This window comes from Sturnira hondurensis, unplaced genomic scaffold (genome assembly GCF_014824575.4).
Source record: "Sturnira hondurensis isolate 20B ecotype Veracruz unplaced genomic scaffold, ASM1482457v3 Scaffold0006849, whole genome shotgun sequence".
NCBI classification, from domain to species: Eukaryota; Metazoa; Chordata; class Mammalia; order Chiroptera; family Phyllostomidae; genus Sturnira; species Sturnira hondurensis.
Genome location: NW_028079480.1, coordinates 3699345 through 3724746, shown reverse-complemented (window position 1 = coordinate 3724746; position 25402 = coordinate 3699345). Strand labels below are relative to the sequence as shown.

Here is a 25402-nt window from a genome sequence, read left to right as displayed (position 1 = left end):
AGGAACAAGAATAGGTCCTTGGGTTCGGCTGCAGAGGTCAACAGGGTGCCTTCCACACCGCAGTTCTCGCGGAGGATGGGCCAAACTGGGAAGCCGGAGAGCACAAGGCGATCAGAAGAAATGTGGTGAACATCTGGGAACAAGGCAACAGAACGAGGTACATAGAAGGGAAGTGAAAACCCAAGGTGCCTCTGCTTCAAGGTTAGACAGCGTCATCCAATACAACAGTCAGTGGCACACGCTGAACTGATACTTTGGATATACGGTACTACAAATGCATTAGTAAAATTAATTTTATCTGTTTTTTTTTCAGTGTGACTACTAGAAAGTTTTAAATTACATGCATGGCTTGCATCCTACTTCTATTAGACAGTGAAGTGTTCATTTATAGGTGAATTCATCAAAGGTTTGTGGACTACCTCTCTACTTGGCACTGAATAGAGAAAAAGGTGAAAAAGATCGAGAATCTTATAGTAGCGCAAAAGATACAAAGATACTTTGGAGCAAGCTTCAAAGAAATGCAAGAACAGGCTCATTCAGATGCCAGAGTTCTCATACCTGGAGGAAAAATCCTGCAAACCTCAGAGAAGTGGGAAATCCAAAACAGGAGGAAAGGTTTCAGAAATCTCATCTGGCTTGAGACAGGAAATAGGGTACAGGGTCAAATGAAAAAGGACACCACACTGCCTCAGAGTCCATAAATTTATTGAGTAAAAACAAAATCAATAGCAGACGATTCAGTTGGGTTCCAATTTGGCAATCCCCTTGCAGCAGAGATGAACTGAGGTGAAGAGAAGGCAGAGAGATGCTGGCAAGGGGACTCTGAATGAGACAATCTTCCATGTGTTATAAAAGCAGACATCACGCAGCAGTGCCAGTCAGTTGGCAAAGGCAGAAAGGCAGTGTTTAATGAGCAGAGATAAAACCAGAGTGAGCAAGAACTTCCGAGAGAGGAGAGGGCCAGAGCACTGAGAGAACAAGTAGCAACAGAGGCTACGTGGAGAAGAGGGTTCTGAGCAGGTCTGCTGGTTCACTTGGGGAATACAGTGACCACGTCATAGCCTTCAGGTGGGGTGACCCGCTCTCGGGCGTGCTTTTCACAGTAGATCTGATCTTCCACAAAGAAATGGCCCTTCTGTTTCAGGTTTGTGCCACAGTCGGTGCACACGTAACACTCAGGGTGGCGGTGATGGTCCCGAAGCTTCACAAACACACCACTGCAGGAGGGAGGGAGGGAAGTGGCTCCATCAGTGACAAGCACAGGAAGGCAGGGTGGCAGGGCAGCAGGGCCAGGGCATCCTCCCAAGAGGCCCTTCAAAAGGCAGAGGGGGGCCTCCCAATTGGCCTCCATGGATAAAGGGACCTCCCATTCCTGGGGTCCAGAGACATTACCCTTGAAACCTTCCAGAAGTCTCTCCCACTTCAACAGAGCAGCCTTGCTTCTTTGGGTTTTGTATGTTCATACCCCAACGGTCTATGGCCAAGGAAAACCTTCACCACCACCTGACTCGGGGGCACGTAACCTACCCGGCCTCTCTGCTCCATATTCCAGGGAGGACTTTTCTCCCCATCGCACCCAAAATGTGCAACATTCAGCATTTCCACATTTTCATGGTTTACTCAACTTGCAGGCCCCCCAGTGCCTGGGGACAGCAGATACTCACACAATGCCGGTGCCACATTTGTCACACACGGGCAACTTCTGGGCATTGCCAATCGATGCAGCCACTTTGGTGACCGGAGCCTTAACACTTCTGAATCCCGAGGGCTTGTTGGGATCCCCTACAATGAGGAAAACACTTGGGTTGGTCGGAACAACACTGCAGGATTGCAGCAAGTATCACTGAGTTCTGTCAGAGCCGTTTGTAAGTATGTTCCAGCAAGGTGGTGGGCAATGGAGTCCAACAGACCTGAGTCTGCTGTGTGATCCTAGGTAAGTCACTTCACTTCTCTGGTTCCCACCTTCCTCTTCTAAAAAACAGATCATTTTTTTTTCCTCTTCACAGTGGCACAAAAAGATTTACAAATGCACACAAAGCCCTCCTACCATCCCTGGTGCATGACCATTACTCAGTACACACATGACCTTCTCATTAAATACACGCAAACAGTGCTATGGGAATTTAACAATGCCTTAGGTAGAGTAAGTAAAGCACCCAAAGACTGTATTTAGAAAGAAGTCCAGTTCACTAGAACAAAGTCACTCCAGTGGAGCTTGATACAAGCAGCCAGAGCACAGTGAGCAGCCTTCCCGAAGTCAGGTTCATGCGTATAAACGAAGCTTCTGGTGGCTGGGTGTTGAACTGACTACAACCCAGTTTATCACGTCTGCAGAGCCCTGTGTCACGGCAGCTATCAATAATAGTGCACTTCTAATTTTACTACTATTGCTATATATTTGGTTCACTAGGTTTCCACATCATGTATTCCTTTACCGTGATGTGGCCTAGTTGTCTTGTTATGTTCATCAGCTGTGTACACACGTCTCTCTGGTCTGCAAATTAGTAGGGCACCAGAACCCTGTTCTATATACTTTTCAATAGCCCACAAACCCTAGTGCAGTGTCTCAATAAGCACCCAGAGCCCTGGCTGGGGTGGCTCAGTGGATTGAGCACCAGTTTGTGAACCAAGGGGCTGCCGGTTCAATTCCCAGTCAGGGCACATGCCTGTGTTGCAGGCCAGGTCTCGGNGGGGAGGGGGGAGGCGGCCACACAGATGTTTCTGTCCCTCTCTTTCTCCCTCTCTAAAAATAAACAATATATTTTAAAAATATTTTTAAAAATATTAAAAAATAAAATCTTTCTCCCTCTCTAAAAATAAACAATATATTTTAAAAATATTTTTAAAAATATTAAAAAATAAAATAAATACCTGGAAACGAATGATGACATGTCATGACAAATGCACAATGGTCCCTACCTTAGTCCGACAGGCTTTGGCCCAAGAAGCTAGACAAGTTGCCACAACAGCAGTTCCAGACACCCAGGAGCATCCCAGGTACCGGGAGAGATTTCATAAAATTCCCAGACCAGGCTCTACCCCAGGCCTGCTGAAGCCCCTCCGGGTGCAGGGGCCCCAGGAGATCCTGTGCTACCCCCACTTCCTTAGACTGAAGCAGCTGTTCTCAAACTCTACATGCCTCAGAGTCACCTGGAGGGCGTATTCAAACAGACTACGGGGCTCACCCCAGTTTCAGATTCAGCAGGCCCGGGGTAGGGCCCCAGCACGCGCATTTCTAACACGTCCTCAGGTGCTGCTAGTGCTGCTGGTCCAGGAATCACACTTTGAGAACAACTGGATAAGCACCCCCCCCCCACAAATGGCTTTCTATGTAAGGCGCAGGGGTAAGGGCAGGGTCATTGTCACTGCAGACATGCTGGGCAATCCTGGGACAAACAGAGGAGGTCCTGGGCTCTTTTATGAATTTAGAAATCGAGTCCCGATATGTTGACTCGTGCTTCTGAACCAAAAGTTGAGATGTATTCAAATAAGGGGCATTTATAATAGGCTGGGTGTGGTAGACTGCATATTTTGTCCATGAATTCTCCATCCCTTCCCTCCTCTTGTCATGCTTCCCACTATGTCACTGAGTCTCACCTGGGGTGGAGTTTATACCTGAGGGAACAGTTTTGGTTGTCACAACTAGAGGGGAATGCTCCTGGCATCCAGCGGATAGAGGCCGAGATGCTGCTAAATGTCCTACAATACACAGGATAACCCCACCACGAAGATTTATCTGGCCCAAAATGTCAACAGCAGGTAAGCTGAGAAAACCTGCTCTTGGGGGAATGTACTTCCTCATCCCATAGACTTTGGGTCTGGCCACATGACTTGCTTTGGCCAATGGGATGTGAGCAGATGTGAGCCCTGTTCAGGAATGAGAAGATCCATGGAGCCAGGAGTAGTTCTGCCAAGCCACCACTGACCAGCAGCCCTTCGCACTCAGAGCAAGAAATGTGTTTGTGGCTGTAGCCCACTGCTGACTAATACGATGAGAGAGCTAGCTGGGGTTACTTGGGGTACTTGGCTGAGTTTTAGAGAACGACAAAAGGGAGTATTTCAAAGTAGCCTGGGATTTTAATGGCCCAGCATGGGTGTTCATGACATTCTCGCAGGTTTTCCCCAGCAAGGCTGGGAACGTCCTGCAGGGGGAAGTGATGAACACAGGTGTGTTCACCTGGCAACACATGAGAAGAGTAGAGACGAGGAGGCTCCGGCTTCCTACCGTTTCCGGCTGTGAGCTCTACAGGGAGGCTTGGAGAAGCAGGCTCCATGCTGGACCATCGGCAGATCCACCAGGGCAACCACCTCGGTGCTTTGGTTATCCCCAACCCGAGATACCTTCTTGCCTCCCCAAAACTTCCTCCCTTCCTTGGCTACAGTCCCAACTTTATTCAGTATAAACTTTTTTGTATTAATTTTTATGGTTTTTAAAAAATGTCGAAGTATTATTTGTGTCTTGATTAGTGAGTTTTTGGTGCCCCTTTAAATTTTAATTGATTCTAGAGAAACAGAAAGGGAGAGAAGCATGGACTGGTTACCTCTTACACACCTTTCAACTGGGGACCAAACGAGCAACCCAAGCATATGCCTGACTAGGAATCGAACCGACGACCTTTTGGTTTGCAGGACGACACCCAACCAACTGAGCCACACAGATCAGGTCACCCCCTTAAATTTTGTACCCAGGTCAGGTGCCTCCCTCATCTCACCCGGACCCTGACCCCGGCCCCCACAAGAATCTCAAATGGACCTGGGTGGACAGCTTCATGCATCCCAACATCCCAAATAAGCTCCCTCAGGTTCTGGCTGTTGGGGCTGAAGCCTCCTCGGCTGCCTTCCCTCTGTACAAAGGAGGAAATGGCAGCATCTCTGAGAGCGGGCCCCCCTGGAAAGGAAACTGCACTGAAGGAACCAACCCTGCGCAACCACGGTCTCTGGGCTGTTTTTCATCTAACTCACTTTCAATCACCAGGAAAGGACAGGGGGCGCGAGAGGATAGAAAGAGAGAAAGAAGGAGGAATGTGGGAGCCTCATGCAGTAGGCAGAGAATCCACATCCCTTTGTGAAATAAAGAAAAATAAACTCAAAACAGGGCACAGTGGGAGCAGCTGGACAAAGGCATTCTTGTTCAGCCCTGCAGCGCCACCTACTGGCTCGATTTTCTTCTCTCCCTCATTCAGCCAATGCTGCAAGCTCAAAGAAACTTCGTTTTACTCCCCTCTCAACCAACTTACAGTAAAAATACCAGCTCCCTTAGGATGCTGGGCAACTAAAAAATTTTCAAGATTTTCCTTCTTCCAGTGAACCTGCCTCTCAAAGCTTTCCAGAAAAAAAGTAAAAATAAGTAAAACACAGCTTGCTTTCTATCCATTCCACTGCTCAACAACCTTCCAGGGCTCCGCATGGTCTATTGAATTAAATTCATGGTCCTTGGCAGAGCGCCCGGTGGTCTTCAGTGATCTGACTCCACATCTGAGGATTCTCCTGGAACCCCAGGCGTCAGCCATAATGAACCCTCAGTACTTAATAAGCCCAGCTTTCTTATCTCAGAGCCTCGGTGATTTCTCCATGTATTTTCTCAGCCCATGTTGTCTCCTTCCAAGTTTTCTCTTAAGTTTCCTTCACTGGACAAATGAGTGGGTAAACAAGATGTGGTATATACATTTTATACTGTTCAGCCTTAAAAAGAAAGGACATTCTGATATGTGCTACCACCTGAATGGACCTTGAGGACATTATGCTAAGTGAAATAAGCCAGTCACAGAATGACAACCACTGTACGACTCCATTCAGACGAAGCACCTGAAGTAGTCCTAGTCACGGAAACGGAAAAGTCTAGTGGTGGTTTCCAGGGACTGGGGGAGCGGGCAATGAGTTGTTAGTGTCTAATGGGTACAGAGTTTCAGTTCTGCAAGATGGTAGCATAATATGTATGCACCTGACGCCCCTGAACTGCATGCTTCAAAGTGAGAAGTCCCACACTGAGTCTTCAGAGGTTTATCACCAAACCTTGCTGCAAACCTATGGGGGCCTCAATGACTACGTTGCTTCCCTTAATGCTTTAACCATCCGTGAAGCAGGTGTTAGCAACCTGCTAACAAGAATGCCTGAACATGCTCTGCCGCACCTGTCTAGGTCCCCCTGTGGGCTGGAGTGGGCTAGCTCTCCTCTCTTAATTGAAGGGTTCTGCACACACTCATCATATGTTGCGGTTTCTCACAGTGTGACAAAACTGTCATCCTCTAGGGCTGGCCCCCAAGTCATTTGTCATATGGGCCTAAGAGTGGAACTTAATGCAGAGTAGGGTTCATTAACTTCCCAACTGCGCAGGCATTCCAAGCAAAGGGGGGAACTACTAGTAGACCAACATTCTTTTAGCATAAAAGAAGAACTTTCCCACTAATTTCCTGTGCTTGTAAATTGCCAACTTCTCTAAAGAGCCCACCCAAATAGGAAGAAGCTGGTGTTTAATAGGGAACATTTGGTTCACTATCGAAGGACTCCTACGAGGAGGGGGGTTACTCTTCCAGGGGACACTCAGCTCTGACCTTAACTAGCTGCCCTGAGCACATAAGTCAACCCCTCTGGAGCCAGGCTGAAGCAGGTCTCATATCAGAAGCACCAGGTGTTCCTCCCAGGAGCACCCATAATCTCTTCACAGGTAGAAACACTGGAGAGAGAAGTGTGCAGCAGAAAGCATGACTCCTAGGTAACTGGGCCTTGGAGACAGAGCCAGAGGCAGAAGGTGCAGGGCTGGGAATCACAGAGATCAGGAAAGGGTGCAAAATCCAACCCTGCAGAGAAGTCATGAGAATTCACAGGCCCTCCAGAATAACCACCCGGGAGGCAGGTAAGCCTGAGGGCGGCTCACAGGTGACCCTTGGGAGAATGGAGAAAAGCATCCCTTCCTCAACACACCCACCCATCAAAAATTTCCCACAATATACTGTCGTTGTTCAACGAAGACACTTATTACTGCTAACCACCTGAATGAAACTCAGCATCGTAAATGCGCAGCATAGGATGTATGCAATGCAAAGACTACCTCCTGAAACGTGCTGAGCCACACAAGTGGCCCTGGGCCTGGGACATGGGCTCCCACCGTGGACAAGCGAAGGCTGGCCTGGAGCCTCTGGATAAGGTTTCAAACCTCCTAGCAGTTATGAAGCACCTACTACCTGTTGGTCACGGCGATGGGTGTTCAGTGCAATTTGCAACATTTGATCCTCGCGCCAATCTAAGAGGGAAGGATTTTGATCCCCAACTGACAGATGAGAAAAGGGGCCTGGAAAGGCTCAGAGACTTGCAAAAGGCCACATGTGGAGGGCAGCGCAACAACCGCAAGGCCTGAAAGTGAGAGCCCTGCACCTGGCTTCACCGTGCTGCTGATTCATTTTCACTCTGCCTGTCATCATCTGTGGTTTTCACCCACTCACACTTGTCAACCACCACAGAAGCCTGGCACATGCGCACAAACCAAACGAAAGGTCAAGGGACTGACCAACAGAATCCCACAACCCGTCAAGTTCACCATGACCTCAGCCTCCCAAGGTTCGTGTGACAGGAAATGGCTAGGCCAGGTGTGGTGGGAGCTCGTTCACATTCTCTCTCTCCCCCTCCTCTTCTCCCTCTCCTTCCCTCTCACTCCCTCTCTCTTTCTCATCTTCCCTCTCCTAGGTTTTAGCATTTCAAAAGCCAAGCCTTCCAAAAGTACACAGTGCTCCTTCCACCAGGGCTGGGTCACCTTTGTTTCCACAATGGCTGACCTTCACCCTAGCCACATGCAGAGCAGATTACCTTTCTCCTCAGATTCCAGGATTTCTTGCAAAACCAGGAATGAAGTGGACTGTTTGGGGGGCTCATTTAACTCCTGTTTCTCCTGAAGCATCTTGTAAACTTCAGATTCTTTGTCGATGACGAGTCCACTTGGAGACTGAGAATGCTCTAAGCTGTAAAGAATGTTTGGAAATTCATTAAGACATGTCGGAAGTGGGGGGGGACCGCAAGAGGCACCCCCTCCCAAGGAAAGACACCCTGGAACCCTAGTGAACGAGGCCTCTCCTAACTCCCGCCAGGATTTCGAGGTGCCCGCAGTTAGCGCTGGCTGCCGCTTCAGTGCAGTCAGAAGCTATTTTTCAAAATAGCTTCAGTCACTCAATTACTTTTTGGCCGAATCCCATGGAATGGGAATGCTTTGCTTCTTTCTCAATTACATAAACAACGTTATGCCAAAAGAAAATTTAGAAACAGGAAAATGTCCACCACAACCTAACCACTAAAACCTCGATGGGGTCCCCTCAGTTCAGGCCATGTGTGCTCTTTTCACGGAGCAGAAGTCACAGTGTTCTTTATTCCTCAGGATTTCAGAGTGCTTTCTGTCTCCATAAACTCATCACTGTTGTGGAGGGGAGCTCTGGTGTCCTCACCTACAACACACAGATCTCACAGGGCTGGTGAAAAATGCTCAAGTGCTTTTGTAAACTGTCAAGTTCCGTTCCACTGCAAGGGCAGGGGCAGAGGCCTCAGCTCAGGCCCAGGGACAGAGCAGGCCAGGCCTTGCCTCCCACACCTTCCCCGTCTGTCTGGGTTCCCCAGATACGATCAGTCAGGCAGAGCTGGGGGCTCTTTGCCCCCAGGGCCCATTTCCAGGGGAGAAGCTTTGCTGCGTGAGAGGGAGACTCCAGTCTGCTTCACCTGCCAACTAACCCGAAATCCCACAATTTCTCAACATCCCCACCTGCACAGCGTGTCCAAGCCACGCCACTGCGTATCAGCACAACTGACCAGCCTGGTGACTTGTCCTTGGCCTTGTGGTTGACGGGAGGCCAGAGGAGTATTTTAAACACATGAATCAGACTGTCCTGATGTGCCTCAAAGTGTTCTCATCCCACTTAGAACCAAGTATTTACAGTTTTAATAACACAATGCAAATTTAATCAAACTGATCTCCTTTGGAGTGAATAATCAGTACAAAAAATAGAAAAGCCATAAAAGATACGGCTCTGCTTTCTTTTCTCAACATATCACCTGCCACCTCTGGCTCACCCAGCTCCAGTCAGACCAGCTCCAGGCTGCTTCTGGAACCCAGCAGCCCCAGCCTCTGCACTTACTGCTCTCCGGGCTCCCCCACATGGGAGCAGACACCATTCATGTCTCTGCTTGGATGGGACTCCCCAGAGAGGGCTCCCCGACCCTCCCCTTGCAACAGCCCACGCCACCCCAGCCCTCTACCCCCTTACTCTCCTGCATCTTTCTCCATCTTTTCTCCTCCTTCCCCATGAGTTACTCTTGCAGTTGTCTGTCTCTTTATTGCCTGTCCTCCCCTAGAAAGTAACCCCCACAAGGGCAAGGCCTTGGTCTGTCTGTTCACCATTGTGCTCCTGGGCCCTGGTCAGTGCCTGGCACAGTGTCAGGGCTCAGCAGGTACCAGGGAAGGGAGCAAAGACTGCCATGTGGGTCAAGTCCCTCACTCCTGGCTGCCCCCTCTCCCCCTGCTCCTGCAGGGAGGGTCACAGGGGATCCTCTAGGGCAGCAGGACCTCCTGGGGCTAAGCCAGGGAAAAGGGCAGCCCAGCCTCCAGGGCCAAGGCCACCCCCTGCCTCTCAGCCTCAGATGCTTCTTCAGAAGCTGCCACCCCCTAGGGAAGAGGGACAGTGTGCCCAGGGAGCCAAAGAGCAAATACCACAAGGTGGTGCAGTTTACCAAAGCAGAGGGACAGGTCAATACATAAACAAGGTGTAATTTGTTGAGTAAGAAACTATAGGGCATCCCCACCGGCTGCCTCCCAGGCGTAAGGGTGCAGGAGGCAATGACCACCAAGTTTCTCAGTGACTCTAACCACCTGTCCTTAGGGCTGCAGCCAGTGACATGTACAAATGCATTATGCTGATTATGTTTTACTCACTCATTTCCCACTCAATGGTGTACTTATTTCACAGTGCCTTTTACAAAGGAAACTGAGGTATATGTTTTCCCTGGGTAACTCCCCAAGTTACCCCTCCCTCTCCCTCTCCTTCTGTTTCCTGGTCGGCGTCCTAGGGCGCTTGATATCCTCGAGTTCCGGTTGGAAGCAGAGTCACTGGCACCAGTGGAGCTCCGGGTTTTCCCTTTGACCACAATCAGGTTCTCGCAATGGAGGACAAAGTCCTCAAGGGATGACAAACGCTTTGCTGCAGCCACCAGGGAAGGTCAACGTGTACAGAAGACAGACTCAGCGATCATTTAGGCTGGCAGCCATGGTCCCTGCTTTTGCCTGTCCCTCCCACCTGCAGGGGGCTGTGGGAGCCTCTCTGATGGGCCACCTTCAAGAGTAGTAGGGTTTTTTAAAAAGATTCTATTTATTTAATTTTTGAGAGGAAAGGGAGGGGGAAAGAGAAGGGGAGAAACAGCAGTGTGTGGTTGCCTCTAATGCGCCCCCTACTGGGGACCTGGCCTGAAACCCAGGCATGCCCCTGACTGGGAATTGAACTGGCAACCCTTTAGTTCGCAGGCCAGTACTCAATCCACTGAGCCACACCAGCCAGGGCTTAAAGGGTAGTTTTAACCAAGAGCGCAGTCTTCCTCTGGCCCATGTACTCTGCCCTATTGTTGGAGTATATGCCTCACTCTCTCCTTGGGTCTTGAGTTCTGAGCTTGCCCTACAATAATGTACATTATTTTTTATGAATCTTTTTTCTACTATTCTTAGAACTATTTTAAAATCAAGATCAGACCATGGAATGTGCTTAGGGAGAACTTTCCTCCTTCTCTGGGGTATGTTGTTATGTCTGGAAGCCACCAAGGGAACGCTGAAAACAACAGAACCCAAACCACAAGGTCATCTCGTAGTTTTCCGGAAAACAGTTTTACAGAGTATTTCCATCATTAAAAAAAGGAAAACAATTCACTATTTTCTCAAATAATGGTAATATTCATTAATATCCATCAGTGCTTGACAATTTATAAGGCACTTTCAATATCCATTACCTTATTTGAGGCGATTAATATACCCCATGTCTAAGTTTTAGACATTAGGCCATAAGATATTAGTAAATGACACCACAATATCTTAAAAAATAATTCTAAGAAAAAAAATACACATTAGAAGTGAAGCCAAAAAAGCACTGTCACTTTTATATATAGTAACAGCAATAAAGGAAAGAATTCTACAGTGATAAGGTTTCAATGCTTGAGTCACCAGGAGGCAAACTCGTGAGGGTTGAGGGCCGGAGGTAGGAGTCGCCGCTTTCTTCTAGACCCTTCTGCACAGCTGCGTAGCCAAGTAGGAGGGTTTAATCAAACCCGGCTCCTTTGGCGTAACTATACATTACACTTTTTGCTTCCTAGTTCTGTTTCTTCCTGAGTCAAACTTGGTGCTAAATGGTCACGAATGGTCACGAGTTAGCTAAATGTTTACTATTCTCTCCTACTCTTGTAGGACTGACCACAGGGTCTGTCTTCCCAGGGACATCACAGACAGGCCATTCCCGGCCCGTGGAGGTGGCCGAGGCAGCCAGGCACTCACGATGCCAGTGGTCTTTGGAATGTAAGAAGAAACTCCCCCTGAGCTGATCTTCCAGAGGAGAATTTCAGAAGCTGAGTCTGAAGCCCTCATGTAGCACACAGACCTGCTGCAGACAGCGGAGGGGCGAAGGTCAGAGTGTCAAGGAGGACAGAGAACAGCACACCCATGGCTCTGGGAGCTGGATCACTATAGCAGAGACACAAAACATGGGGAGACATCCATGTTCATGGATTGGAAAATTTCATGTAGTTAAAATGTCCACATACCCGAAGTGATCTACAGATTCAATGCAATCCCTATCAAAATCCCAAAGAAATCTTTTTTTGTTTTGAAGAAATACAAAAAAAAAAGTTCACATGGACTCTTAAAGAACCTCTAATAGTGAAAACAGTCTTGAGAATAAAAAACAAAACTGGAGGCAGCATACTCTCTGGTGTCAAAATGTATCACAAAGCTACATTAATTTAAACAGTATGGCACTTGCATACAACTCTTAGACTAATGGAACAGAATATACAGCCCAGAAATAAACCCTAGCATATATAATATGGTCAACTGATATTCAATAAGGGTGACAAAAATACACAATGCAGACAGGATGGTCTTTTCAATAAATAGTGTTGAGACAACTGGATACCTACATACAAAACAATGAAACTGGACCTTTATCTCATGACATATAAAAATTAAAATGGATTAAAGACTTAATGCAAGACCTGAAACCACGAAACACTTAGAAGAAAACAGGGGAAGAGCTTCATGACATGGGTTAAGATGAGCCCCCAGCCAGTGTGGCTCAGTTGGTTGGGGGTCATCCCACAAACCAAAAGGTCACCAGTTGATTCCAGGTCAGGGCACATGCCTGGGCTGCAGGTTTGGTCCTGGTCAGAGCACCTGTGGTAGGCAACCCATCAATGTTTCTCACCCTCTCTCCCTGCCTTCCTCTCTCTCTAAAAATAAATAAATAAATAAGATATATTTTTAAATGGTTAAGGTGATATCCTCTATACTATGTGTTTTTACCACAATAAAAAGAGATAAATTCTTAGAACAGAACAAAGCAACTATTGATATACATGTTTCAAGATGTCAATAATGCAAATAAATCTCCAGTGAATTATACTGAAAAAAAAAAAAAAAAAAAAAAAGCCAGTCCCTAAAAGTTACATACTATATGATTCCATCAATATTACATTCTTGAGATAAAATTAGACAAATAGAGAGCCCATTGGTGGGATGCCAGGGTTCAGGAGGGTGGGGGGATAGGAGGAAAGTGAGTGGGGCTCTAAGAGGGTAACCCGAGGAGGGACCCCTGCGGTGATGGAGAGGTTCTGTCTCCACTGCATTTATGCCATCGTTCTAGTTCCAATTCCAGGCTCTGGTCTTCAAGATGTTACTATGGAGGGAAACTGGGTCAAGGGTCTAAAACACCTCTCTATTTCTGTAACTGCACGTGAACCCACAATTACCTCAAAATAAAAAGTTTAATTAACTTTAAGAATCCTTCCCCCAAATGATGGAGGTTAAGTGCTACGCGGAAACGATGCAGGGGAGATTTTAATGTCTGGTTTTTACGTAGGCATGCGCAGAAGAAGTACGTTGGCGCAGAAAAACCCTTCGTGCCTGGGGGGCCCCCACCTGGTTACCCGTGTCCACAAAAAATGCAGTGCTGGGTAACCCTGCATAACCATGTTCCGAAAGGGAACCATGGCCAGGAGGCTCCCTAAATTGTAGTCTTCCGAGGCCTAGATGTTGGGCCTGTAATAAGAAACCAAAAGAGTCATTGTGGGCACAGGGGGAAGAGGGAGGAACACCCAGACCCCAGAGCCAGTTCTCTGTGGGCTGCGGACAGGTTTGGCCAGAGGGGCAAACAGCTGCCTTCGGGACAGAGGTTTCTTCTGATCCAGCTCCAGATGAGTCAGGCTTAACGTGACACCCCCTGCCACACCACAGGAACAGCACCGTGCATTCCTCTACTTCTACCACACCTGCTTGGAACTCTGCCTCCTGGGGACATGAGGGGACTGCCTGAAAACACAATTTGGGACTGGTATCTTCGGACTCCTGTGTTGATTATAGGAACCCAACCGATTATTCCCTAAGAGGCCACTGCTACATCAGGAAGGTGATGGATCAACTGCACTTGCTGGCTGAATTTAAGCTATAATGCTGGGAAAGAAAGGAGCTTCCCGTAAGCCACAGCAAAATCTTCTCCATGACTTCGGTCTACACGCTACTGCCTTTCTGAGAGAAGCCCCTGGTACTCAGAAGTGATGGGCACAGAGTTCCTCACGGCCAGTGAAATCAGCAGTAACTGGCATTTACCAGGCACCTACCAGGGGCCAGGCACCATGCTGGGTGCTTTTTACACATCTCATTTTATTCCTTCAATAACCTGGTGGGGAGAGGTGGCTAGTGTTACCTGCACGTCCTGACAAGATAGAGTCTCAGAGTTTTCTGCTTTGCCCAAGATCACACAGCTAGTGAGAGGCAGAATTGGAATTCAAGCTCTAGGCCCTGCTATCTGCGAAGCCTGTGCTTTTAGGAAAGTATTGAGGTTCATCACACAGAAAATGAAATCTAGGCCCCCAATCATCAGGGAATGATCCAAGAATCCCTAAACTCAGCTGAAAGAAGTCAGAGGGCAGGTGAAAGCTTAATGCTGAACACAGCAACATTGCCTGCACCCACAGGTACACAGAAGGCACTCCATAAACAACTGTTAAACCGAACCCGACCTACAGGCCCTCCCACTCAGCTGGGTGTGTGCTTGGAGAGCAGACGGTGGATAACACCCTCTCCTCTGACTTCCCAGTTAAATTAGGAAAAGACAATGCTGTCTGTGTTCTTGTCTGGTGGGGACATGACCCTGGGAGGTCCTACAAGACAGACAGACAGACACACATACACACACCAGTCTGCTTTGAAGTGCACAGGACAAAGAAATGCAGAATGAGCCCCAGGGAATCAGTAATGACCTCAGATGCAAAATATGAAGTGAGCCAACTTTGGAATCTCGGCGGATTTCACAGACTAAACAGCGGGGGTGAGCGAGCGCGTGAGACTTCTGCAGAGGGAAAACGCAAAGTTACCGGTGGCTGCTGGGTAGAATCTTCGTTTGCTGAGAATGCGCAGGGCCTTTCCGGCAACAGCCCAGTAAGCAGAGACCGCCATACAGGCAGCACAGCCCACTCAGCATGTTTCTCGGCCATGGGTTCCTGGGAATCCCACTGTTTCTGGATTCATCCTCAAAGAGTTTGGGATGGAGCAGAATCTGGGCCCTCTCTGCTGAGAAAATCTGATAAGGGACCCAGAGGACCCTACAGCCCAAAAGTTCATGGCAGGAGGAGACAGGGGCTGGGAGGAAGGCTTGCACAGTGTCCAGACAGTTTCAGATTTAATTGTCTCAGGCTGAGGGGAGGGTGCAGGCGAGGAGCATGAGGGAAGAAAGAAGACATTAATGGAGGAATAATGGCCAAGGCCGTACTAAAAATACCTCCCAGGCACATATTTGTCCCAATGCATAGCAGCTCTTTCAATTAAGGATGTGTCATTTCCTGGGTTATTAAACCCAGAACATGGAACATTCCACTTGGGGACAGTAACAGAGGGTCACATTCTCAGCCTTCCCCCAGCGCCAAAGCGGCAAAAAACAAGAACTGTGGCCCATGGCATTTCCACCACTCAGCTCCCCCCTGAGCTGCTGGAGAAAAAGCTTCCCTTCAGTGTGTGTCCGTGGAAAGCTTGGGTGGCCCTGTCTCAAAGGCCACCAAATGCTCTGTCTCAAGTACCCCAAACGGTCCCACCATCACCTGAAAGGATACCATCATCTCAAGCCAGTACCACACTGCAGGAATCAGAATTTGGGGGAAGAAGCATTAATAGCCACTCTGCCTTGGATACTCCAACAAATGCAGTAACAGCTTCTAAAGCAAGAGTCACCTAGCAAAGTCTCCACTACTAGACTCGAAACTTCACAGTGCCTTTCAGTGCTGGGCACAGACACCTGCATGGATGGGTGTCCAATGCCATCTGGCTCTTTTTCAGGAAAGGGGAATCAGATGAAGGATATGTATGGCCCAGGAGCCCCTAAGAGGTCCCCACAACAGCCCTTCCCAAATAGTTAAGTCATTTGGAACCTCTCATGCCTTCCCTCTCCTACCCTGCATTTGAAGCAATGGATTTATAACTGAATCACCCTAAGATCTGGGCAGATTCCTATTAATGGTGAATTGGGGAAAAACTAAACAGCAAAATGGGCTTCAGAGCTAACATGAGAACTGTGGATTCCATTCGATTCTCAGAGATCAGACAAGTCTGGACCACACAGTATTTTCCAACAAATTTGACTATCACCAGCACTTAAAAGATCAAGAAATTTCAGATAAAAAGAGGCCTTTGGACTTCTGCTTCAATGCAATTAATCATCAGAAATGGGACTCCCAGGCCAGCACGTGGTGTCTGGCTAGAGCCAAGGAGAGGTTCCTCCCCTGGATGGGGCACGCACTGGCCAGCTGCCACGCGCCACTCTGCTCCCGTCTGTTTGCACTTAGCTCTGCCCTCCTGTCCTTATCTCTGCTACCTTTGGGCATTTGACATGGCCACGGGTGACACAGTCCATGCCCCTTTCATCCACAGAAAACCCATCCCTGCTTTATCCTCACACCCAGCTCTCTGCCACTCTCTGTGGTATTCCCAGGCTTTGGGTTCTTCTTCAAAGAGTTTGGGATGGAGCAGATGCTGGGACCCGGCTGATGAATAAAGACACAGAGGCCCCCCCCAGGGCCGGGTAGCTCAGTTGCTTATAGCATTGCCCCAATACGCCAAGGTTGTAGGTTTGATCTCCAGTCAGGGCACATACGAGAATCACCTTAGCTATGAATGTATAACTAACTGGACCAACAAATTGACATTTCTTTCTCTCTCTCTCTCTCTCAAATCAATAAATAAAAATTAAAAGAGAAAAAAGACATAAATGCAGCTATGGTCAGGAAGAGGAGGGGACACACCTCCTCAGTCCTGAGCAAGATGCTTCCTTAGACCTGTCCACACTGCCCACCTGCAGCCCCACCCCTACCCTGGGCAAAGCTGCTTCTGCTTCCGGATCAGAACCTGTTCCGTGGACACCTGTCTATATCCTCATGGACTTCTCTTCCTTCTATTATTTCTACCAGCCTCTGGGGGCGGGGGGGGAGCAAACCAAAAACTGCATCAAAGTACCTTTCCCTTAGATGGTAAACACAGCAGACGCCCCGAACTGTAAACACTGAAGAATTTCTCTGGACACAGGGGGGCTGTCAAGGAAGGAGTATGATGACCTCAAAGATGACGACAACCAGAGATAACAAGCCAATAATTACATAGGTCTCAGCAAATAACTGACTACTTTGTGCCAAATACAGGACTGGGCACTTTATAGGTTACTTATTTTTACAACAACCCTACAAGGCAGGTGGTACTACTTCCTTTTCAGACATGAGGAGAATGAACACAGAGAGAACCGTACTCGAGTAGACCTTCTCTCCCCTAGGTCGGTGGCCCAACCTTCTCCCACCTGCCTGCACGCCCGACCCTGGTCCTGGCCTGGAGGAGGGTTCGTGACCCTACTTACACTCTGCCATTCGTCTCTGGCCCACTGGCCATCGTCTTTGACTCCAAGGCACTGTTGAAGTTGGAGATGTTTTCAGAAGAGTAGAGGCCGGAGGGATTGTTGTACTGGTTTGTGATGACCCTGGGGGCAGGGCTGGAGGCAGATGAGGCGGTAAAGGGCATGGCACTCCGGTTGTGGGCACTTCCTATGTGTCGCACTTCCTGCAGGCAGAGACCAGAGGAGGCATCAAGGGGGGTCAGGGGCATCCAAAATACCCCCCTTGATGGACAGTGCTGGCTGAGCACCAGGGAAAGAGGTGTTCCAATGAGCTCCGATGGCCCTGGCCAACACCAAATTTTAGCTGAGAGGCTCTGAAGTACCCACTAGATACGGGCCACAACTGGGGAGTCTCAGGAGCTGAGCACGTGTGCAAGTTCACACACCAGCTCTTCCTTCTGGTTCTTCCCTGAGGCCCAGTGAAGCTGACCTCCCACTGAGGAGCCCTGGACAGGGCCCCTTTTGATGCCTTGGAGCTGAAACACCCTTTCAGGGCACATTACAGAGGGACCGAGGTTCCAGGGAGAAAAGAACAGGCAGTCACTTCATGGTCAGTGCAAGGCAAGAGATGATAAAAGGGAGAGAGGAAGTCCCCAGAACAGAGAGGGTTAGACAAACAAGATAAGAGGGCTTCGCCGGGTGGAGCAGCCCCTGACTAGGCAGAGAAGGGCAGCTTGTGGAAGGGGCCAAAGGGAATTCAGAATCTGAGGTTTCTTGTGGGTGAAGGACAAGGCCAATCACATGAAGGCCAGGGGATGCCTGTTGCAGGGCGGTGCCCAGCGGAGCTGTAACTTGAGAAAGCACCCTCCACCCCCACGCTAGCTCACCAGAAGTTGGGGATAATTACTACAGCTACAACACCTCAGAGCTTTTTTACAAACAGCCAATTTTTTTTAAATTAACACGTCTTTTAAAAAAATCACGGCTTTTCTGATGACTTGGCTAGCAAGTCTGGGTCAACCCTGGCTCCCAGGCAACAGACACTCTCGTACAGCTGACTAAACTCAACCCACGCGGTATTTTTTGGGTTCCCCAGTAATCTTCCTGAATGAACCCTGGTCTCTTTCTTAAAACGCCCAGGCCTAGAACAACTGCTCCCAAGGAGTTTCTGTTCTCTGTTGTTCTTCCTTTTCCTTTTTTTGCTAAACCTTCAAGTCTTTCGTGCTTTCCCAGAAAACATTATAATGAACAGTAACACCTTAATTTACTGTGCACTGATTTAAAGTAAACAACATGAAAATATTCTTTTTCACTAGTCACATGAGCACCCTCTTCGACAAGTCCAAAGCCATGAGGTTTGACTGTATAAAAGAAGTTGAGCTGACTTTGTTCACATTTGGACCAAAGCTAGGGACACACTGACAATTCATAAAAGGGGAAGTAAGTAGAATTAAAAAAATAAGTCTAGCGGTAATCAGAGAATAGTGAAGTAAATTGTACGGCACAACTAATCCAAGGAATCATATGCCATTATTAACGGCAGCAGACTAACAGGCAGGGTGGCCTGGGACGAGGGCCCACGTCAGCGGCCACCCCACAGCACCACCGGGCAGGCGCACACCTGCAGCCAGGAGTGCGGAGCCTTCCTCCCTCTCCTTCTCCACAGCAATTCCTAGGGGCAGCTCAGTGTGCTGAGCACCAGGGAACGGCCCTTGTTTTTCTGTCTTGCCTCAGTGTTTCCCTGTCACTTCCTGTTCAGCGTTGGGCAAGCTACATGCACCTCTCTCAGCCCATTTCTCCTCTTTAAAATGAAGTAAATGAAGCCCCTTTCCCAAGGACTTGGTGGGAAGTAACAGTGTGCCAAGCACAGTGCCTGGCACATGGATATTCAACCAGCGTCTGTCCCCTTCTCCCTCCACAGAACCACATTTTTCACTAGAATGGAAGTCGGGAGAGAATTCAGGTTGGAAATTCTGGTTTTCACTTTATGGAGAATCTTCCAAGAATATATCTGTTTTGTACATAAAAAGAATATCTGTAAGCCCATGTGAATACTAGTCTTTCCAGAACTCAGGCAGTTAATTCAGGGCCTGCCTTTTGGAAGGGATGATGTAATTGTTTGGACTTCGTATTTATCAGTCGCCTAGGAAACTCAATAATGAGGAAATATAAACTAGGTGTGTAACTGCACTGACCTAAGATAAGCTGGGGTGTTGGCTGGCAATGCATGAACTAACAGATCTTTTCACTATAGATGAACTCTGGCCCTGCTCACTCTATCTTAGAATGGCTGGAAAGTGGAGACTGAAAAAATGAGAGGCGAGAAATTTTTCCTATGAAGAAAGAATTACTGCATTCAAAAGAAAAATATACAAGTTAGAAGTTAAAGTATTCAACAATTCTTTTAATCTGATGAGAACTACCTCCAAAATATTAATACAGGTAATCAGCTTATATATGTTTAAAATGAAAATTCAAGCATAACGCATGTAAAAATAAGTATTGCCCTAGGTTAAAACTAGGATTTTAGATGAACCAAATTTAAACAAAATCACTCCTTATATATTATAAAATATATGGGAATTTCACATAGTAAAACATAACGTGAACAGTGAATTTAATGAAGTGACTGGAACTCCTGGGACACTGGAATTAACTGGGGCGTGTTTTAAATTAGTTGGCACAACGGGCATTTACAGACCGAGACCCATTTTATGAACTTCTCTCACGTGACCTGTAAAGAGTTAACAGGGTCATGTCCGTTGTGAAATGTCAGATGTAAAGTGACTCTTAATGTGACTCTTGGGGTTATTAAGTATGATTTTTATTATATTAATGGAAAAAATTGTGTGTGACTAGATTTCTGACATTTTAATAGAAGCTGAGAAAACTTGGTTTACCCATGCAAATGCACCCAGTGAGTCTGATTTCAGACAAGTTTTCTGTTTTATATGTAAAGAATAGCTAGCTATGTAATCTTTTGATTATATTTCAATTCACCACAAAAATTAGCCTCCCCAAATGCCCTGGCTGGGTAGCTAAATTGGCTAGAGCATCGACCTGATACCCCAAGGTTTTGAGTTCAATCTCTGGTCAAGGCACATACAAAAATCAACCAATGAATGCAGAAATGGGTGGGGCAACAAATCAATGTTTCCCTCCCTCTCTCTCTCTGAAATCAATTTTTAAAAATTTAGAAAAAAAATTAAAGTTCAAATCTTCAGTTGGAATTAAACAGATAACAATCACAAACTAGTCTACAAGAAGTTTTTAAACACCAATTTAGTTATTCATTTATCATTAATAATTCACTCACTTATCCAATAGACACATACTTTGTGAAAGCAGTCTGTCAGGTGTGTGGAATTTTACAAAGGTGTTGTAAACTTTTTCATTTAAGTTTTCCCTTATTTAAAAAAAGAATGCCCATTCCCTGTAAATTATTTAAAAGATGTAATTGAGGAAGAGAGAAATAAAGTCACCTATACTCTAAGTACTGAGAGATTTACTTATGAATATGGGATCCTGGGTCAGTCTACTCTCCAAGGAAATTCAAACTGTGCACTGAGTCCCTACCACATTTTTTAAAATGAATTACCACTTCATTTTAGTAAATTTAAGGTCTTACCATAACAAAACTAGAGATTTCCATCCTAAGGATCGTGGAAATCAGACAGTGGGATACCAGGGAGAGAAGCACAGTTTACTATGAAATTTCCCCTTAGCTCCTCTCCCTTCTAGGCTTCGGGACTCAAGTTTACTCGCATCTATGGCATAATTGGTTTGTATCTGAAGTACCTAATGAGCTGAGTCAGCTCCTTTATTTGACAGGGTCCTGCCACCCCACTCTGCACAGGAAGGCTTCCACCCGCTTCCTGTATGTCTTCCTACCCCCAGCTTCCAGGCCATCGCGTCACTGCCTTGGGGTTTTCCAGCCCTTTCCTCCTACAGTTCCCTTACGGGAAGAGCTGAACAACAGCCAGGACCCAGTAATCCCGGCAGCAAGAAAAAACGGGAGTGTGCTGAGCTGTGCCAAGAGCTAAAAAGAAGCCCTGGCTGGGTGCTCAGTTGGTTAAAGCATCGTCTTGATATGCCAAGGCTGCGGGTTTGATCCTCCGTCAGGGCATGTACAAGATTCGCTTCATGAACACATAGGTGAATGGAACAACAAATCGATGTTTCTCCCCCCCCCCAAATCAATCAATAAATTTTTAGAAAAGCAAAAAAGATGCTGAGTAGTGAGAGGACGGACAGTGGTGTACAGCACTTACTTGTGGTTCAGAGGCTAAATTCATCTTGTACGGATGACGTTTCCCTTCCTCTGTCACTAAAGGAGACCAGACTTTATTTTCAGACCTGCAAGAGATTGACAAAGCTGTCGTTTCATGCATGCTAACTGCTGGAAATAACATATACTAAAAACAGAATGGGAAAACACCTCCTCTCACCTGACTCCTAGACTCTGAACTAGCGCTCTGCCACCCACCTGTTTCTGCATTTTTTTGCCACCACGGTGATCTTTCAAAAGCTACAGTCTGATTTCATCACATAGGATGGCTGTCCATGCTCAGCCCTGAGCCGCTGGGACTTCTTCAGCCTCGGCCTCCCTCAGGCCACTCTGTGTCACTGACCCCCGGCCACACTGGCCTCCTCCTTGCTCCTGAGCATGCCTCATGCGGCCCACCTCCACTCAAGACAGAATGAGGTCTCCTCTGTCTTTCCCAGTGTTCTTGGTCCAACCAGATAAGCACCTCATCCTTGAAGCTTATCTGGCCCCATAAAAGGGACACCTCCCTTTTTGAGCTTGCAAAGGATTTCTTTGTACCAAGCACACAGCAACACTCTCAGTCCAGGCCCAGTTTTCAGTAGTGTAGGTCGTTTTCTCTCTGACCTACAAGGGGGAGAACACTTGTACTTATCGTTGTACTGTCAGACTGCCTAGCACAGTGCCAGATATGCATAAAAAAACCCTGTTCAATTTGTCGGTAAGTGAATAAAACATCAATCCACCTATGAATGGATAAGTAAATGAACATCTTGAACTAAGGCTTGAAGGAGAAGATCTGGACTGAGACAGAAGTGGAGATGAGAATGAGGGGAAAACGAGCTTTCAAGAGGGTAGTCATAGTGGGGCGGGCAGGGTTGGGAATATAGGACGGAAACCTGTACTTGAACAAAAATTAAATAAAAATTATATTTAAAAAAAAAAGAGGGTAGTCATAAAATGACCTCCAAAGACGATAGGGCCCTAAAGTGTACAAAACTTTTGACATCCTGCTCCCCACTTGGTTCTCGAGCCAAGGTACCTGGTACCTAACGTACCAGGTAGAAGAAAGCCACAAACCCACTTCACAGATGAGAACCTAAGCAAACGGTTCGTGAGGAAGAGCTGTGGAAGCCAAGGTTAATGAGACACTCAAGAGCAGGTTAACATAACAGGATATCAGAATGGAGAATATGAACTTGATCCAACAGGAAATACGGGGCCATAAAGGTTGAACCAAATCACTCCTGAAACCATGCCTTTGCAGGGTTCCTTCCAAGACCCAACGACAGAAGAATGGGAATTCCACCCCAATTATAAGCCCCAGTGCACTCTGCCCACTCATCAGCCTATTCAGAACAGTCAGCTCCCCTTTCTTGCTGTGAACTTTAACTTACACTCAGCACTTTGGCTGGTGTGTGCTTGCCTTCTCTGTCGTTGTAATTGCCTGGCGCAGTACCCACTGCTCAGTGTGGTGTGGCGGGAGCAACATCCTGAGTAGATTCTCGATGGTTTCCAAAAAAAAGTTTTCATTTCATTACACCTGACAATAGTTAACTGATCTTACTTCCTCGAAACCTTAGCTACTTGTATTGGATCAAGTGAAAATGCAGAAAGGCCCAAAATGTAAGAAGCACTATGACAACTGGAGAGGGAATAAGCAACCTGAAATTCCAATTCCACAGACCTTTTCACCTGCCTGGGGTGGGCACGGCACTGAGCTGGGGGTGTCAGGGGTTCTGAGACGGGTGAGGCAGTCCTTGCCCATGTGCAGCTTCCAGTCGATCAGAAACGAAAGGGCGTTTCCAGGAGCCTTACCTGGCTACCGTGAGAGTCATGTTATCTACACAGCCCTTGATTTTGTTCTGAGCTTCCAAGTGCGTCATGTTGCTGGTATTTTCCCCATCGATGGCTGTGATTATATCTCCAATACACAAATTAGCTATAGCAGCCTTGCTTCCGGGAGTGACCTGGAAAAAGGGAAAGAGCGGGCTAGTTACTACTCGTCTCCAAGGCAACCACTAAGTAAATTACCATGGAGTTAAGTATTCACAGATGTGGATCAAAACATGCAAAAAGGGACTAAAATCCTAAGTGTCAATAGTAACAATCCTTTACATTTATGTGATACCTCATGGTTTACAGAGTCCTTTCCCATATACCATCTCAGGGGGTCCTTACAACAGCCTGTGAGAAGGGAGGACAAATACGAGTCCCCGTTTTAGAGACCGTGAAACTGAGGCTTAGAAAGACCTGTGACTTACCTGGGAATCACTCAAGTAGTACATTACTATACAGGGTGTGGGAAAGGTAGGTTTATAGTTGTGAGTACGTGAAACAGAGTTCATTCTTGTATTGTTATTTATTAATTATTGTATCATTTTCCACATGAACAACTGTAAACCTATGTTTGCCCCACCCTGTATTACTAGCCAACCAACTAGTATATTACAGAGCTGGGACTCCGACCCCGAATTCAGACCCAATGCCCTTCCCACTGAATCTAGCTGCTTCTTTAAAATAATTACCCACCACATTAAACACACACACACTTAGAGAACATCATGTACAGTAACATCTATGTCTATAAAGACCTTAATGTCATTTATTACAGAAACAAATCAGAACACTGCACACAAAACTGTTCAGTTATTCATTTCTGTGACGTTTTTGGTTTTTACAATAAGCTTGGATACTTTTGTACTTAAAAAAGGCAATAAAAACTATTTCATAACCTGGTAGAATGGGATTACACTGGTTCATGTTCTCCATCCGAGAAGATGACTATGATCAGGGTTGTCCCCATAGGTCCCTGGTTTTCTGCAGGTCAAGACTTCTGAACCAGCTGTTCCACATGTGTACAGACGCCCAGGGCTGGGGGAGCCAGTCAGTTACTGCAACGGGCCACCAAACCCACCTGCTACCTACTCTCTCACACAGATACACAAAGAGTTTTCAAGTAAATACAGATGCTGTTGAGATGAACAAAATACAAACTCATTTTGAAGTAGTACTAACCTCAGAGTAATTTTTTTATTATTGGGTATTTTCTAAACCAAGGTATACTGAAAATATTACTACCACGCCAGTGTCAGTCCATGACTTTCAACGTACAAGACATTCCTTAACGGGAATCCCAAATCCCCCAGGAGCAGAGTGGTGGTAACACACAGGGGCACCCAGGGCTCCCTGGGGTCTGCCCTTCCCCTGGAGAGGGCCCTTGACACCTGGGAACCAACTGGGGAAGACCCTGTGAGCACGTGTGCCTCTGAGAAGCTGAACCAGAGGTAAGAGGCCCTGCACGGCACCAAAGCAAGACACAAGGCTTACGCCCTGTGTCTCCATACCCGATGCAGGATCTCAGCAGCCACGATTTCCAATTTCACCAAACTGAACATACTGACCCTTCTGAGGTGGCTGGTGTGCTGTCACAGTCCACCTCCTTGTCAGTACCTCGGCCCCATAAACAAAGGGTAGATGACTTGATCCTTGAGGTCCCTTCTGGCTTAGANGAACCAGAGGTAAGAGGCCCTGCACGGCACCAAAGCAAGACACAAGGCTTACGCCCTGTGTCTCCATACCCGATGCAGGATCTCAGCAGCCACGATTTCCAATTTCACCAAACTGAACATACTGACCCTTCTGAGGTGGCTGGTGTGCTGTCACAGTCCACCTCCTTGTCAGTACCTCGGCCCCATAAACAAAGGGTAGATGACTTGATCCTTAAGGTCCCTTCTGGCTTAAACATGGCTATGACTTTATCAGGCAAAACTTGCCTGGAATGTAGCAGGATGTGGAAACCAGTGCAGAGATCCTGACCTTCTAACCTTCCTTTCTGGCTTTCCCATCATCCATCCACCAGAGCACTAGCCCAAGGTCAGACCTTTTCTCATCCAGCCACTGGGAAAAGACATTTATACCGGCAAGCGTGGGCCGCTCTCTTTGAGTCAACATGGTGAAACTAGTCTCTGAGTCACACAGGACACCCAGTGAAAACAAATTCTTCTCCTTTTCTGCCCATCTTACTGAAAAGTCTGATCTTACA

General features: G+C 47.2%; 1 protein-coding gene across 1 annotated transcript in view; it reads right to left on the bottom strand.

The window, feature by feature from the left end:
* Window positions 1-684: 684 nt before the first annotated feature.
* The window catches only part of PDLIM1 (PDZ and LIM domain 1), a 39959-nt gene continuing 15241 nt past the window's right edge, over window positions 685-25402 (bottom strand). Inside the window, exons 2-7 of the mRNA XM_037050906.1 lie at window positions 23176-23327; window positions 21365-21449; window positions 17118-17317; window positions 7801-7952; window positions 1665-1782; window positions 685-1217 (exon numbers count right to left, since the gene is read on the bottom strand). Of these exons, the coding sequence (XP_036906801.1) occupies window positions 1031-1217; window positions 1665-1782; window positions 7801-7952; window positions 17118-17317; window positions 21365-21449; window positions 23176-23327 (894 nt within the window). The 3' untranslated portion in view covers window positions 685-1030. The remainder of the gene's footprint in view (window positions 1218-1664; window positions 1783-7800; window positions 7953-17117; window positions 17318-21364; window positions 21450-23175; window positions 23328-25402) is intronic.